Below are 18,033 nucleotides of genomic sequence, written 5' to 3' on the forward strand. Positions count from 1 at the left end.
TGTGAACAGACGTAAAGGAGGAGGATTTATATTTGAATGTGAAGAAGTTAACACAATGTGTAGCCAGTGTGATCTTTCTTGGTGCAAGACTAATTTTTGATACATGATTTTGGAGTTTGTATCGATCACAGCAAGCAGATATGTTGTAGATGTGGTGCGTTCAAAGTGTTTTATATGGCAAGGCTGCGTATCTTCTTTCTATCACAGATATGGTTCAAAAGTCCTCTCGAAATAAAAATCTTGACATTTTAAACCAGTATTTTGATTGAATCTGACAGATATCTGACTTGTTTCCTTGAATTTCACTTTTTTTCCTCATAAGAAGAAATCAATAGGGGGGGGGGGGGAGGGGCTGGAATACCTTAATGCATTCCATGGTTGGCACTTGCCCTTTAAAAGCTGTCCTTCTGCACTCCAGAGGTCTAGGCACTTATGTATGCTCAGTTAGAGTAATACTGCATGAATCCAAAGAGCATTTAGATCCAACGGTCAGCTAATTTTTGGGCTAAATGTACTAAATCTCAAAGCAGTTTTTTTTTTCTGAGATTCTCTCTTTCCATTCTTTTATGCCTTCATCTTTTTCCTCTCCTTCCCTTAGCCCCCCCCCCCCCCCTTTCCCTTTCCCTTTCCTCACCCGACTCTCTTGTCTCAAATAGCGCTGATATTTGTTTCGTAACACTGTCCAAAGTTTCCGGCACATGTACCGTGTGTACAGCCTTGTGTCACTGTTAGATTGCCGCGGGCCTCGATGACAACGAAAATTTCTCCTTCCCCCCCTCGGTAGAGTGTGCTCCCTTCCTGTGCGATGGCTTACCTCGCATACATGTTTTCTTCTCTCGTGCCAGTCAATTATCACAAATTTCCCCATCCCTTTTCCCCCTGCTCCTGCCATGAGGCGGTACGACTACAGGGTCTGAGAAAGAGATTGCAATTTTCCCTGCCCTATTTGTGCCAAACGGGGGCGATTGTTTTGTGTGTGTAACGAGATATCAAAAAAAAAAATGGGCAGTGGATCTTCAGATTGTGGCTGTTCTCTTCCGCTCTTCCTCTCTCTCTCTCTCTCGCCTAAACTCTGTCTTTTCACTTTTGTCTATTTTCCGTAGTCATTAAGGCTCTTCTCGCATACACCCCAGGGATGTTTTAAAATCGCGGCTCCATGAGTAGCTGCGCGTGCATGCGGCGAGGCGATGGTTTTGCTATTTGCCGGCCGGAGTGCCAAGAAGTGAGGGAGTGCTGTGGGGTGGGTTCGATGCCATTGCCCCGTCCCCGCATCCCTCCAAAATCGATCTGTGAATGAGGACGGTTTAGCGGGGAGGGGCTGTTAGATGAAGATGGGGGACCTGACAGAGGTTGGTATAAAGACACCATCAAACTGGTAAGGAGGATACCCCTCCTCTACCATCCATTAACCATCCCCCCATTTTTCACCATATTTTTTTTTGAATCCAGGCAGAATTATCTGATACAAAATTCCTGCTGATCCTTCCATTGCAGTTGACAGAGTACTATCAAAGTGTATTATTCGTGTTTTTTCATGCATCTTTTTTAGAATAGGCATCTTCTTTGACAGGTTATAGCAATATAGCTGGTAGGACCAACGAACATATTTTTGTCAGGTTTTTTCTTTCACCGTACGTTGTTTTTTCCAAAAGAAATGATTGCAGGAATCTGTGTGTGGATTTGTGAAAAAGCCTGTATGAGTGGTAATCAATTTGGCATACATCAAAACTTGGTGACAAGTGAGCAAATTGCCGAGTGTCAGTAAATGATGCAGCTCAAAGATTTGGTAGTCAGTGAAAGAGTAAGACAAGAGGGAGAGTGATGGAGAAAATAGGATAAAGGGCAGAGGAATGAATCAGAAAGCTAGGGAGGAGAAGGATGAGAGGGTACTTAATAAAGAGGAGGAGATGGAGGAGGAGGAGGAGGAGGAGGAGTAGAAGATGGAGGAGGAAGAAGAGGAGTTGATGAGAATGACGATGATGTAACACCGCGATGGTGGAAAGACTGATATTGGATGATCGTTGTATGAGTCCTTATTAGCTGATTATTGGTCCTCTCAGAGCAGCTGGTGCCCCGTCAGGTATCCAAGGACGGGAGCCAAACATGACAACCAACCATCTCCTCGCTTACCGCATCCTCCCTCTTACCGCATCCTCACGGAGGAGCACTGATGAAAACTATGAAGATTCTTCTCCTTTAAATACTCCTTTTGAAGCTTTCGAACATTCATCTCATTCATTTAGTATGTGTGTTAACATTTAACTGACCTGTTTTGCATTTTGTAGGTTTAAAATCTCGGGCATGGGTTGGGGAAATGCTGAGAGAACGTTGTGAAAAGCTTGTATTTTTTGACCAGATATTGTAAATTTGGTAGAATGTGTTGGGACCGTAATGTCACTGCATGTAGCCAACTCTGGATGAAGCTGTAATGGGCTTAACTTCAGTAAGTTGTAGTAGTTTGGAAAGACTCCATTGATCTTCACTGCATGTACTTTTTAATCTGTGTGATGTAAGTTCAAACACATCACCCTCATTTCTTTCCATATGAAAAGGAGCCAGGGGGTTACCAATAAATTTTTGCATCTTTTTTATGTCACAGAATTCAAAGAATTTAATTTGTTCACATGGGAGCACGCACCATGTAGCAGATTGAGCAAAGAACAGAACTTTGATAATGTCATATGTCTATTCTTGTTGCCTTCTTCATCTTTTTAACAATTTCATCTCGAATCAAATTCAACATTGGTCGCTTATTTCAGTCAGTGCTGAAGCTAGTGAGCCATAGAACTGAAGCTAGGAGACTCACACTTCCTGCAGTCTAAAGCAGTTGGATGGGGTCACTGGCACACACTCCTCAGCACTTGAATTTCGTGTAATTTCTCCAAGACAGTAATCAATCGGTTTATTTGATTAGGGCGAGATCCATCACGTTTTGGAGAAAGACGAGCGCCGCTCATTCGGATGTCGGCATGCGGGGCACACTCGCGCATCCCGGGAGAAAAGTGCAGAAACAATCTATCGGATTTCACTTCAGTTTTACCCTCCCTGTGATATATGACATTACTTGTCATAACCTGTCAATCACGCAAACGAGACATTTCTTCCCTGGCTCTGTACATTTCTCTCCTTATAATTCCCTTAAGAAGTAAATGAAGATTTGGAATTCCAGTCAGTTAAAGCTCAGAAAGAAACGGCATACGTGTAACTCTGTTATCAATTTATCAGCTAAAATGAGGTTAATTGGTAGACAAGATGAGATGCCCAAGTTCACTTGAAGTGTAAGACAAAGTGAGGTTCGAAACAGCTTTATGTTTTAGGTGTGAAGCGGGTTTACACTTCACTGTATAGATAGCCTTGTTCATGTGACACGCTCTTCTTATGTAGGTCACTTATGCGTCTCAGCAAGTGTTCGCCCACTGGCTTGAAGTGGAGTGATGGTACACTGCAGTACCACACCCCGCTGATAGCCCCACACATTTGATTTTGTGTGTGCTAACGGCCAGTGTCTATTGATAGTCCCGCACATTGAATTTCTTGTTTGTCACTTTTCTCCAACCCCTTGCAGGTGTATTCTCCAGGTGCAGAAGATTACCATTCAGACCCGACTTATTCATCAGCGAAACCTCCCGGCATCTACCCGGAATATTTTATGGGGGGTAAGTCTCCCGTTCTGCTCTGGCGTCTTCTGCACTTTGTGCATCCCTTCATCTCCTTTTCTTTCCCCTTTTCCCTTTTTCTGTTGTACTCTGCCTCTCTACCACTGTCTCTGTCTGACATTCTCTCTATCTATCTATACTATCTATCTATCTATCTATCTATCTATCTATCTATCTATCTATCTATCTATCTATCTATCTATCTATCTTTGTGTCTGTCCATCTATCTTCCTCTCTCGTTCTCTCCATCCCCCTCTCTCTCCATCACTCTCTTTATCTGTCGTTCTCTTCTTCTGGCCCTCTTTGCATATCTTGATGGAGAGAGACCCAGCATGCACCCATCTCAAACATTACACTATGACGCCATGCTGCTCTGCTTTGACAAAGTTGTAGGAAGCTCAGTAATTATGCTCCTTGTACAGACTTTTCAAAAATACAGTTTTTCATAAGAATCACACCGGTGATTTGCAATGGAACCCCCCCCCCCCCAAAAAAAAAAAAAAGAAAAAGAAAAAAAAAAGAAAAAAAAAAGAAGAAGTATGTTTTCATCCTTTGAGAAGTCAGTGAACACAAAAAGACACAATATGTACATATTGTGTCTTTTTGTGTTTACTGACCTCTCAAAGGAGAATGTGGAAATGTAATTATATTATATATTGTTTCTATATACCTGTGATGTAATGCCAATTTGTTACGTTCTATATAATAATCCTAAAATGCAAATCCTAATGTTTCTTGTTTTTGCAATAATTCCACTGTTTATGATTTCTCAAATTGGTATTTTGATGATTCAGAAATAGAAGACTCAAATACTTTCCCGGTTCTTGTGAAAATAGGACGAAGCGGAGTTAAAAGGAGACGAGATAGAGTGTCTCATCAGTATGCAGGAGATGATAGGAGGAAGACAATAGTGGTAGTACGGGAAAACAATCCTCTCCCCTCAAAATGCAAGAGCCGTGAAAGGCTAACCGGCTCCGGGGAGCGAGCCGTGGATCAAACGGGGCAGGTGTTTGGGAGAAATCGCCCCGCGGGACAATTTATTCAGAGGGGGAAGGGAGCCCGAAAATGACTACTTGTTGCTGGAGTGTCTGGCGATGGGGATTTCGCTGCCCGATCGATGGCGTGCGCTTCTTGATTTCAGCCAATTTTCATCGCGAGACGGGATCGAGGGGGGATACGGGGGGATAACACAAGATCATGGTGTTTAAAGAGTGATGCCATGTTGATTATGTGTTGTTGTTCCTTGCCGTCTGTTTTTTTTTTTTCAATTGCAGTAGGTTTGAAGATGAATAATATGCAAGATATATATTCTACTATTTCTAGCACTGTTGCCATGACAACATGCAAAATTCCTTTTCTATAACATCATTACAGCATTTAGAATGCAAAGGAAGTTCACAGAATGCTTCTAACTATTGTAATTAAAAGATTTGTAAGCAAAGACTGTCAAAAATAAAACATGGTAATCTAATAATTTTCAATACATGTCCATATTTTACAATTTTGTCATCCTGATTTTCAAATGAAACATATTTTAAATGAGTTGTTTTTGCCTTCTCAAGCTGTCTTGGTAGTCCAAATTATAGGTCTTGTGATGATGTGCAGCAAATGAGAAAACTCTGTGGATCCAATCTCACAATATATTTCAGTGTGTGATGGCCCATACTGAAGGGCATAATTGTTAAGTTCAAGTTTATTTCCATTCATCATAAATACAACAGACAATTGTTACAGTAGAAACAAATGTAAGGTAGATAAAAATCCAAGATAAATCACCATACACTGATTTGATTAAAGTAAGAAAGGGGACAATAAAAACGAAAACGACAAAAAAACGTACATAAGTTTATCTGAATGGGGGTCAATAGGTAGGAGCAATGAGCCTCATAAAAGGCTGACCACTAATGTAGGTACATCTATGATTTCTTGAAGTTGAGTTCCCAAATTTCAAATGTGAAATGCACCATTGTGTTTCTCTTCTCCGTCCACCAGATGGCTCCCACAGTAGTACGAATCCGTGGAGCAGCAACGGTATGGCACCGACGTCCACTAGCTTCCACTCTTCCCCATCCGTGTTACATAACTCCGCTTCTTACTCTCAGGCAGGGGAATACTCGTCACATGAACCTATGGTAAGTGACCGGGATGGACAGATAGGCAAGGGAGGGGGGAGGAATCTATGGGTGGAAGGAGGGATGGATGGATAGTACACTATGTAGCTATACATTCACATTGAACATCCATGGTATTACATACTACGGAAATGGCAACGTTCTCATTGGCAAAATACCGTGGTAATAGCTACGGCGGGAATTCACTTGGTTCCAATCTCGTTGACAAAATACTGAGGTATTTCTGGCCGAAAAAGTATACCTCTCTGAGGTAAGCATTGCATATGTGCATATTATCTCTTTTGGGATGAAGACGGGAAGTGTGTATGGTCACGCAAGAAATACACAGTGGTGCGATCTTTGGTATTTTGTTACACGATTCACCCTCAAATCTCGCATGGGCGTTTCATGCAAAGTTTAAATTACTACCATAGATGCCATGGCATTTGGTGATGTATTTCGTGATGTGTTTGCGTTCACATTTATGAAATACTGTAGCATTTCACTGTGAATGTGATTGCATGTATGAACAAATGAGCAAAAGAAGGTTGATAGCCAAATACGTGTACATTCAAGTATAAGTGTGTGGTATAAATGATGTGATGGATGATGGATAGATGAGTAGATAGAAGATTTGATGTAGGAATGGATTGATAGGAACGTTGGACAGGTAGGTAGAAGGATGTTTAGGATGAAGCTGTTAATAAACGGATTAGTTCTAGGAGGGTCAAGTTGAAAACCAAAATATAGTTCTCATATGCCTGCAGAACTGTCGCTTATTGCTCCAAAATGTATGCGTGTGCATAAAAAATGTGTGAAATAATGCTGCAGTATCTCATTTTAGTTGGGTAATGATGACAATGTAAAATATTAGCCCAATGGTTTGCTGGAAGTCCACGATCTCAGAGCTTACCCAATTATGGTTGCTTTGTAATTTTTCATAATCTATTATCGATAATAACAATTGGGCCACAGCAACATATCCATCAATCTTCCATACCAGAGTGAATCACATGCGGCTTGTTGGAAAATATGATTGCAAGGGCATGATCGATCAGCACGTAACGTTCTACCTTCCCACAATGCTGAGCAGGGAGGGCTCTTCTGGAATAAAATTTATGTGCTAACGATCAAAATCATTCTACACTTATGATCTCAAAATATTTAAAAAAAGAGCTCATCATACTGTCAAATTGCGTCAGCCGGGTAAGTTTCTTGGTAGACCCTTTTGATGCATAGCAAACAAATTTCAAATAGTGGAAGATGGATTTTGAGCCCTTCTGAGAGCTATAGTGTGGCTTTGAGGATAGATAGATGAAAGTTTGGCAAAAAAAAAAGAAAGCAAAAAAGAATACAGGAATATATCATACTGAAGGCGGTGGATGGGGAACTGATGATTGTTTGATCATCAAGTGAATTAAGTGTAGGAATAGGTGACTCTTGATGGACTTCTGATCTGTGGTTACCAGTATGTGTGTCTGTGTGGCAGAGAGGAAGAGAACGTTTCTTCCATTTTTATGCATCTCTGTGATGTTACAGCTCCAGATTAAGGTGAACTCCAGAGACCTATGACATGTATCATGCCCTTCACGTCTGCAAGTGGTATATCATTCATTTTTAGCTGTTGAGAGAAAAAGAGACCAAGAAGGGGGGGGGGGGGATCAGGATTTAAAAAGAAGAGGAACAAGAGAACTGTAGAAAAAAAAAAAGCTTTAAGATTAGAAATGGATCAGAACACATAAGAAAGCCATCTTTACCAGTACGTGACTGCTAACGGTTTCATAAATCTGAGAATTCCCACTAACCCAACTTGGGAGATTGCCTTCTTGCCATGTGCATGAGATCATCGAGTACCTCTTTCCTCCTCCTCCTCCCCAACCCCCCCCCCCCCCCCCCCGCAAAAACAAAGACAAAAACAAAACTGAATCAAGACTAGTGTGGTAGACTTCTGCATCCAGTCTTCTGTAAACAAAAAACAAACTGAATCAAGACTAGTGTGGTAGTCTTCTACATCCAGTCTTCTCCCAGTATCGTGCAAAAGGTGACCTCAGCAGGTGGGATATACATTGTACCTCAGGACTTTCTAGGAGGTGATGCAAGTGGTGAGGAGAAGAGTAGGACAGAAAATCAGATACATTCATTCAAAGCAGGTGATACAAAGACTTGTAATGGCATCCATGAAGTAATCTTATTCATCTAGATGTTTATTCTCGATTATGGAGATGCTCAGTAAAGTTTTGCTTTTCTTAAAGAATGCATATTAAAACAATGAAATAGGAACCACATTCAATAAATTAGTAAATCATATCGAGGATACTGACGTCGGCGACCATATACAGCAGCATATTAACAGATTTTCTTTTTAATCCTTTAAAATAGCAGTGTGTCTATAAATACATAGATTAGTGATAAATCAAATATTCATATATGCATATATATATAGATGCCATATACATTCTCACACATTCATGTATTTGTGTATATATCTCACTATTGAGAAGGAGTATGAACTAGAAAGAAAGCAAGAGAGAATGAGAAAAGGGATTGTTATCAGCGACCCCCATTGATTCAGCGTCTCTCAGAGAACCCCTCATTAACTCCTCATCTTGACTCCCACTTCCTGTTGACCCCTGCCTTACTACCAACTCCCGTTCCCACGACCCCCACTCTTATGACGTCGTCGCTAGTCTGGGCACCAGACCCCAAGGTTTGTTCCCCCCCCCCCCCCCCCAAGTTTTATATGTCCTCAAAGAAAAAAATCTGCCTCTTTAAAGCAACGCTTGATAGTGTCATGTTAAGGTTTTACTTGAAAAGAAAAAAATGTAAATATTTTTCTTTATGGAAGAGATGAGCCAAGTGATAGACTGTGTTGATTCCCTTGTTTGACCTTTTTTAACAAATTCCTACTGCAAGAAATTTTACTCAAACATAAGAGGGCTCTGAAAAATATTGCTCAAATAAATGAGAGGTACATGCCCTTTATCTGCTCTTCGTATTATCTCTTTATTGGGCGGAGAGAAGATGTACCTCCAAAGAAGTATCCAGATCTATTCAAAACAACAGCGACAAAAATGAATCAGTTTTCAATCATTCATATTCTGTCTGTAGAATTTTTTTTTAGGGGGAGGGGCATGCGGTAATGATGCTACTTAACCCATTTCGTACGGGAACCTGTTGGCCTGCATATTTAGTCTTTTAGAATTCAATATGCAGAGGGTTAAATATGCCAAAGAACATGAACTTTGAAGCCTTCAAAGCAAGCCATGTATCCAAGTAAATTTGGATGCCATGGAAACATGTGACTGTCATGCTTTCCAAGGTAGAGTCGGCATCAGCTACTAGCTGTACAGGATAAGTACATCGCACTTGTATTTCCTAGTAATTAACCTGTTGAAGGCTAGTCCTGAGTATACTCAGGCAAGTGGCTATAGGAAACATGAGTTATACCAAAATCAGCTCATCCTCAGTGGGTTAAGGGAAAAAAGGACCTAAAGTACAGATGAAGAATTTTATTTTTTCAAAGACCGTAGTTGCGTCGGACTGCAGTGCAGTGCAGGTCAGTGGAAAAAGTAGTAATCAAGGGGTATTTCGCAACCTTTCAAAATGATAGCATTATGGTGCTTTTGTAAGACTTAGTTTACTGAACTTGACAATTTTTTTGAATTTCAGGATATTGATCCTCTCCTTTCATTAGTGAGTCTGGATCGCCAAGACTAGCATCTCCTGCTTTGACCTCGGCAACCTCTGTTGGGTCACAGCTTCCTCTCGGTGTTGTCACCGAGGCGATAGGGGATGGTAAATGAATTAATGGTGTCCATGGGGGGAAATGAAGCTTCATGAAATTACATGGACGAGAAGGGGAGAGGTAGTTGTGTGCTTGGCAACAAAGTTTTACAATGTTCCCAAGAGTCAATGTTTGGAGTTTAGTTGATTTTTTTTTCCCCTTCCTCTCTCCCTCTCCCTCTTTCTCCACATCACGAAAGAGAAGGTGATTTCATTTCCGAGCTCATCGAGGATGTGCATTGTTCTGCTTGAGAGTACGCTCTGCTACGGCTTGTCCTGAAGATTTCAGTCACGTTATCGTACTGGTTCTATGCAGCTTTTGCGTTGCATGGACAATCATTTTTTCGCATGGTAGGACGGGAATGATCCTATCCTATACTCATTTGCTTCTCAATATTTTTGTATACATACAGTATGTCTGATGTATGATTTAAAGGCACATCTTCGAAAACAAAGTCCTCTCTACGGACAAGTTTCTGAAGTTACTTTTGAACGAAAGAGTATTAGCTCTGTAATATTTCTTCCCCTTTAAACTCATATATCCATTTCCCCCTAAATGGTACAGTCCATGTGGTTGCTATATGACAAGTGCAGTGACAGTTCTGCGAAGAAAACTTGTTGCAAGACGACACATCTCCTTTCCCCCTCTTGAGCCCTCTGAATGACGAGTAAAAGAGGCCTCGAGCCCATGCTGGGGTGGGGGGAGGCAAAATAAAACCAACCGTGTCTGGAAACAACCAACAATCTCATCGCCTATATTCCTTCAAGGTATGAGAGTAGTAGCTCAAACCTGTGGGGCAAAGGGAGCATTGAGTAACAGAAGATTTAAAGAGAAGAGAGATAGAGAAAAGGACTTGAGGGTTAAAGGAAAGATAAGCTGGAAGGAAGATCAAAATTTGCATAATTAAAGAGAGACGGAAAGTTTTATTGGCAGACCACCAAGCAGCCAATAATGTCGAGTTAACGTGTCAGAGTCAGCATCCAAATGGAGTTAGTGTCAGTGCTTTACATTTTAAGTTGATTTGCTGACGGGGAAAAAAGTGAGGGACTGAGGGAAGGGTAAGATAGTCGGAGAAAGACTAAGTGCGAAGAGAGAGAGAATCGGTGGACCAGAAGTAAATGGAAATAAAAGAAAACTAGAATATATATTTCATTGTCCAGAGTTCTGTTCACCTTGTGTTTGTTTATTGTTTTGGGGGAAGGGTTTCTTAACCTCCAAATGCACTTCTTTTCTGGGTGCCAAGATTTTGCGTGAAGAGCTACAAACCCTCGCTTCGCTCCTGTTGACATTGATGTGTGGCGTGGAATGCAAATTTTACGTAGGCCACGCTTTCTCTGCGTATTAGTGTCAAGAAATTGACAATTACTTATTTTCAGGCGTCAACATTGTTTTGAGGTTTTGTTTTCTTTGAGGTTTTTTGTACTCTTTACGAGGGCCCAGCCCCTCCTAAACTCCTATAATGTTGTCTGTCCATCCAGCTATTGGTATATTTTTGTTTGAAGTGATAATGAAGAGGAGAGGGGTCCTGATGGTCAATTTTGGTGTCAATCACAAGAGGCGAAATGGATAGTGCGTTGGCATGGAAATGAACTTTTCCAGAACAGAACAGACTTTGGAACGTCGTCGTCGATACGAGCGTCACAATTTTGGGGTGTGTGTTTGTCAACAAAAGTGATCAGATTTAAGTTGGAAGGGAAGTTAAGAGTGTCATTTGAACTTGAGTGAAATGAAAGAGTATTGAATGTGGAGGCATGAGTCAATAGATAAGATTCTGGTGGTTAAACTTCAAGGATTAGAATGAAACGAATGTGAAATGTATGGAAGTAGAATAAGAATGCTGCAGCCATGAATGACCCTCCTTGTTTTAAAAATGCACACCTCACAAACTGCTCTGAACACTCCAGATGAGCTGAGGGAGTACGGATGTGGTGATCTAGTTTTGGTTTGCAATAGATTTAAGGTTATGTCTACTGCCTGGAAGGTCTGCACCAGAAGGAATATTTAGAGAATGCAGGATGTGATAGACTGAATGATGAGTCTTAGTGTTAAGTGATCCTCATGATACAATGATGTGAGCTGCTCAATACCTAACACTTTTCATTCCAGTGTAATTATGCAGGATTCATTGTTTCTCTGTCAATAAACTGAAATTGTTAGTTTTGTGGATATTGACCACTCCCAAATGACAAAGGAAAGCATAGTATAAATGGTTTTTATCATTGTTTTCAATGTGTGGTTACAATTCCTGTTATAATGTTTGTTTTTTTATCTAAAAAAAAAAATCTTAAGCTGAGACAATGATGAGATATTTTTGTGGTACAAGACATATTACTTATTTCCACCACTCTTAAGTCATTGCATACTGAAATTGGGTTTAATCCATGCAAATGATAGAAGCCAGAAGTGGAAGGGTTAAGTGTTGAAACCTGTACGTACAATTGTATGACTTCATCTATTTTCAGAGTTACCACAGCAGTATGTCTTCAGGCCAGGACCCCCTCAGTCTTCCTCCCATGACGTCGTTCCGCCCCGGCACCACCAACACCGCCCCCTACACCTCCTCACCGCCAATCAACGGCACGGAAACAGTAATGGGTGAGTGCAAGGCGCGACCAGCTGCCTACTCATGCTTTACAGTACAGGGCATTGACAAAAGCGAGAACTTTATCCTATTGGTTAGCCTGGGTGGAAAAGGCCCCATACTTGTTACAGGCATGTCGTTATTTGATGCAACATTTTGTACCCTGGGGTATCAGCTAAGAATCCATCAATTAATATTCATTTATTTGTGATTTTTTTTTTTCAGTGCTGTACCCTGGGTAACTATAAACTGAGTGAAGGTAATTTTTGATGCTTTATAACCACATTACTTTGTTGTGTTAGGGATCTTAACACTACAATAAATGAATGCTGATGCATCAAATAAGTCCCATTATTTAATCAATTCTTTTCTCTTCACGATTACGGTATCAATCGGTATAAAGCGAAGGCCCATTGTGATCATTCCTCGGATGAAAATAACCAATCATGGGCCGAACTTGTGAATTAAAATGATCTCTTTCTGAATTACTGTCCCAAATTATAATGATATTTTTGGAAAAACCCTGTCATTAGCATTGTCAGTACAGTAATTGTGAATAACATGTCATAACAGGGAGTAATTGGCATTGGGATTGTTAATGGCTCTTTAAAATTTGACCCCCATGATACAACGTAGCAGTATGTATCTGTAAATCTTAAGAACACAAGGTGGCGCTATACAATGCCGAAACCCATGGTATGACGGTACCCTGGTTTATGACCTGGCATATCATTCATTGCCCAACTTGCCCAACAGTGAATTTGAGATACAAATTGTACCCTGGGCAAGCGGGGCAAATAGGTTTGTCGCACCTTGATGTGGATCTGACTTGAATGGAATACCACAGAAGTGAAGTGCTCATACACATACAGAGAGATGTGCTGTGCTTTCATTCAGAAGTTGAAACTTCGGAATAAGTAATGCCAGGTGTGTCGGCAGTGTAGTGGCAACCACCTCTTCCTCCCCCTCCCCCCCCCCCCAAAAAAAAAAAAAACACACAAAAAAAAAACACAAACAAACAAACAAACAATAGATGATGAATGATTTAATAAATGATTATGAATATGAATAGATAAAATTATTGTACATGACAACTTATATTGTAATGATAGACAAATATGAATTGATGAAAGGGATAAACCTATGAATGAAGATAGAAGGATGGACAAATGGATGGACAGATTGATAGACAGACAGACAGAAGAAAGAAAAGAAGAGAAATACATAAAAGCTAAGAAGCATCCATTAGGAAATTGGGTTACACCTTGTTTGTTGGCAATCCCAGTTTACCAGGAGACCACGAATTTCATGCTGTCACTCAAATGCAAAGGCATGCTAAGTTTCTTTGATATAATGTCAACTCGTGCTGATATCTGTCATATTACTGATGAAGTAGTATGCTACAGGGTACATAAGAAAAATAATTTTGAAAAGAGAGAGAGCTCAAGCTCGAGAAAGCAAGAAGTTAACAAGTATTTTATTCTTTTCTTAATTGTTATTTGCAGTCATCTTAAGCAAGGTAGAGCTGCTGAGAAAAATTTAATTCGGTCTTACTCATGACCAAAGTTTGCAAGGCACTTTGTCCCATAGGGATTAGGCAGATTCCTTGATAAGAATCATTGCTTCCACTTATTGAGGAGAGCATGGAAGGAGAAAACAATACAAAATGTTACAAGAGGATGGAATTGAAAAAGAATAAGGAATTGAAAATAGAAACAAAAGAAAATGTCAAACTAATTTTGATGGCTGTCAGAATTTCCCACAGGATTAGATTCTGGCAAGAGAAGCGCAATTTTATTGGCAGCGGCGGTCCTTGCAGAGTAGATTGCAGACGAGATCCCCTGCCAAAAGACAGTAGTTGACATGTGTGGGTAATTGGATTAGATTTTTCCTTTTATCATTAGGATTTCTGAACTCTCACTCACACGGAGTCACACTTGTGCAACAAAACTTGGTACCTCGTAGCGGCTGGTATCTTGTTTTTGCGTACCTTGGCAATTTGAGTATCAAATTGTCCCTTGGTGTATCTACCTGTACCTTCATTTGTCATGGCTTGTGAGAAAAGAGCTAAAAAGTACTTGTAGATCTACAGAATGATAGTTACTCTGGTTTTGAAAAGAACTTGTATACAAAATAAAAGAATGCCCCTGATTTATAGTCCTTATGCTCTCTCGCAGCCCTAAAGATAGATAAACATGTACACATATATACATATATATTTGATATAATCTGTCCTTTTTTGTGGGGGGGGGGGGGGGGAGTTGGAGGGGGGTAATAATGAGTACCCCTTATCCAAGAGGTAAAGACAATAGACTGAGGAAATCTGATTAGGAAAGGAAAAACACAAGTTTTCCAGACAAACTTTTAAAAGCTTTTCATCTGGACCAGACACGAAACCCGTTACCCATTGAGACTATGAGATCCACCAATCTTCTTGGTAATACATCGTCTTGCACTATAATTGACCTGTCTAGCCTTTTTTTTTTCCTGCAACAGTTTGACGACCCCCCCCCCCCCCCATTCTCACTTTCTTTCTTTCCTTCTTCCTCTTTTTCTGTCTGCCTGTCTTTCTTCTTATCTGTCTGTCTCTCTCAATCTACCTGTGTATTGATTTGGAAATTCTGTTGCCGACAAGTGTGACATGTTACGTTCAGACGGTGATCCTTAACCTCGAGGATAGCTTTTTTCAAGGATAAGCTCAGGCCCCCTAACTACGACGCGCATTCACACGACAAAGCTTATCCTCAAAGGTAGCTATCTATCCTCAAGGATAGGCTCACTGCCCCCCGTAACTACAATTATCTACAAGTTCCTGTCAACAAGTTCTGTCCACACAATGCTTTACTGTGAATGGGGACCCCCCCCCCCCCCCCCCCCCCCGGCTTGTTGGTAGAGCGCTAACCCTGAGATATCTCGTGGATAGCTATCTTCGAGTTAACTTCAAGTTAGCTATCAGTGAATGCATCTGCTCGGTGCTTGAACTTGAACTGCGCACTTATCCTCGAAGATCGCCCTCCTTGTGGTTAAGGATCACCATCTGAATGTAACTACTGAAGAAAAACACAATATTTGTCAAGATGAATAGCACATGATGATTGATATGAACTCCAGTACCAAGACAAAGTTTACAGAAACATCTGACAAATATCTTTAAACATGATGCAGCTTTTATCAGGGGGGGGGGGGGTGCACTTTGTGTGTTTGTTTCTCTATTCCCCCCCCCCCCCCCCCATCCATAGTTAGAAGGTCCAAGCTAAATCCCATTTCCTGTGTCTTTGGTACGTATGTATAATTATATTTATTCATTCATTCATTTATGCATTCATTTTTTCCCCCCTGCTTTACAGCCAGCAGTAGAGGGAATTGTACAACGAGTAACACGTCGGGCACAACATCACACACGGGGGATGCTTTGGGCAAGGCATTAGCTTCTGTAAGTACCCGAATCTCTACTTACTACCAAATACATTCTGCTGGTAACTGTTGCATTGCATTTGTGAATGGAGAGCTCAATTCTTCAATGCGTTGAAATACAGTTGTTCATTTTGGAAAGGCACTGTTGTTCAAAACAAATACCTAACCCTCATTTTTGAAGATTCTGAGAAACCCTCTAGAAACAGGTTTGGTATCAGGCTTTGTTGGCATAAAAAAAAGGAAAAAGAGTAGATCCCCCCCCCCCCAAAAAAAATAATAATAAATAAATAAATAAATAAATAAATAAATTAAAAAAAAATAATAAATATGTTTAAAATCACAAGTGAAATTCATTTTTATCTAAAAATTGACTTTTTGAAGATCCTTAGAAACCTCTTACAAACAATATTCTTTACAGGCTTTGTCAGCATAAAGAAAAGAAAAAATGTGTTGTTGTTTTTTTCCCCCCCCAAAAAAATCAGTTTGAAAATCAGATTTGAAATCCATTTTTATCGCAGCTGTACACCAGTCTGATTCCAGAGTGAAAGATTTGAATTTTAAAAAAGCTGTGAATTTTGATCGGCATCTTGCCTACATTTTTGGCCCAGTCTGTGAATATACACCAAAGATGGGAGAGAATGCTGAAATAGGCCTATATGCCATCAGAGCAAAAACCTTTTTGGTGAATATGAAGATCTTGAGCAATCATCTGAATCATCGATGAAGCATAGGTGACTCCGTGTGTGCTGGCTGTGAGGTTCATGACTGAACGATAACTTGGGATGTGGCAAGACAATGATGATGACAGTGTTGGTGAAGATGGATGCCTGTGTAGGAAATGACAGAGGCTTTACTTGGGTTGATAACGGAATCGATAACGATGTTTGATGATGTTTTGCGAAGATGTTGATGGTGATGGTGGTAAAAATAATGATGATGATGATTATAGTGATGATAACGATTGTTTTTGTATTATCATATAATAATTATTGTGTGATGATGTTTTGCAAAGATGTTGATGGTGATGGTGGTAAAGATGATGATGATGATTATAGTGATGATGTTAATGATTATACCAGTGATGATCAAGGTGATGATGATGACAAATAATCTGATCAGAACAATCCAATCCCAAATGATTCCTGATAATGCAATGGATTGATCTCATTATGCCGTCATTTTTCTTTTCTGTAGTATAGAAAAGTTGCATGAAAAATGAATTCTGTGTTTTCTCTCTGTATCAGTGTTTTTTGATGTCATGTCAACCTGAAATTATTGAGAATTTCCCTCGAAAAACTAGTAGTACTCGACGCCACAAGTCTCCAGGCTGTATGCTGAACACAGTGATGGCACATCTGTAGAGACTCACGGCAAACACTAAACAAATAGCTGCCAACTATTAGTAAAATCTAGTAACTATTAGTAATTTCAGCATGTGACTACTGTTTTGGCCTCATAAAATTTTTCATATTAGCATTTTTTTTAAATATTATATATACTGTGTACTTCTATGCAAAACTAGCCCACTATTAGTAATTTTCATAAGAGTGATTAGTGGATTGTGTACAGACATGCTGGAAGCTCTGCTTAGTGCACCTCCTGGCTGGCTAGCTGCAGGAGTAGGGTACAGGATGATGGGAAGCCAGCCCACTGTGCGTGGCTATGTCTCACTCCCCTCTGAGATATACAGCGAGCCAAAGAGAAAAGCTTCTGAGACACTAAATGAGGGCAGAATCTGGGAGATGAATGCTGCCATCTAGTGGCGGAAATGGGCCAGCTCAGCTGCCTTTCTACCCTCTCTTACTCCCCTCTCCCTTCCAACTTTCTCTTTTCCTCTTTCTATCTATCTATCTATCTATCTATCTATTTATCTATCTATCTGTCTATCTATCTATCTATCTATCTATCTATCTATCCATCCATCCATCCATCCATCTATCTATCTATCTATCTATCTATCTATCTATCTATCTATCTATCTATCTATCTATCTATCTATCTATCTATCTATCTATTTCTCTGTCTCTCCCTTTCTATTTTTTCTCTCTCTCCCATCTATCCATTTCTGCAATATGCCTACAGGGATTGTACTGGTCTACCTTTTTTAAACTTCTTGCATATCGTATATTGGTTTATTGTCTTAATTTTGATAATAGTACCAGTACTATATTTCCCAGGAATCATCATTTCCAAACCACATGCTTCTCCGCTTGTTTCAGTTTCCATCTCTTATCATCTTCTTCTTTCTGTATGCTATGTGATAGGGTGGAGCAGTAATCCTTGGGCAACATCAGAATATTCTATTATGAAATGGGCTTCAGAGTCTCTGCAATCTGATTGGTCAATTGTCATGCTTTGATTTTTACTGATCCACACTGAGCCATGCGTCAGGTAAAATCCAAATGCATGGCTCAAGTCTTGTACAGTGTTGAAGGTGTAACAGACGCATGATGGGGAAAATAGTTGTATTTCATGAATTTACGGGCC

General features: G+C 40.2%; 1 protein-coding gene across 2 annotated transcripts in view; it reads left to right on the forward strand.

Moving 5' to 3' along the window:
* Positions 1-18,033, forward strand: part of LOC139725992 (transcription factor 12-like) — a 260,859-nt gene that overhangs the window by 138,321 nt on the left and 104,505 nt on the right. For both annotated transcript variants that reach the window (XM_071637073.1, XM_071637074.1), the window contains exons 9-12: positions 3,566-3,656; positions 5,649-5,788; positions 12,014-12,146; positions 15,480-15,565. In XM_071637073.1, the coding sequence (XP_071493174.1) occupies positions 3,566-3,656; positions 5,649-5,788; positions 12,014-12,146; positions 15,480-15,565 (450 nt within the window). The remainder of the gene's footprint in view (positions 1-3,565; positions 3,657-5,648; positions 5,789-12,013; positions 12,147-15,479; positions 15,566-18,033) is intronic.

This window comes from Diadema antillarum, unplaced genomic scaffold, assembly GCF_040938485.1.
Source record: "Diadema antillarum isolate AM-2024a unplaced genomic scaffold, OU_Dant_1.0 seq00000069_RagTag, whole genome shotgun sequence".
NCBI classification, from domain to species: domain Eukaryota; kingdom Metazoa; phylum Echinodermata; class Echinoidea; order Diadematoida; family Diadematidae; genus Diadema; species Diadema antillarum.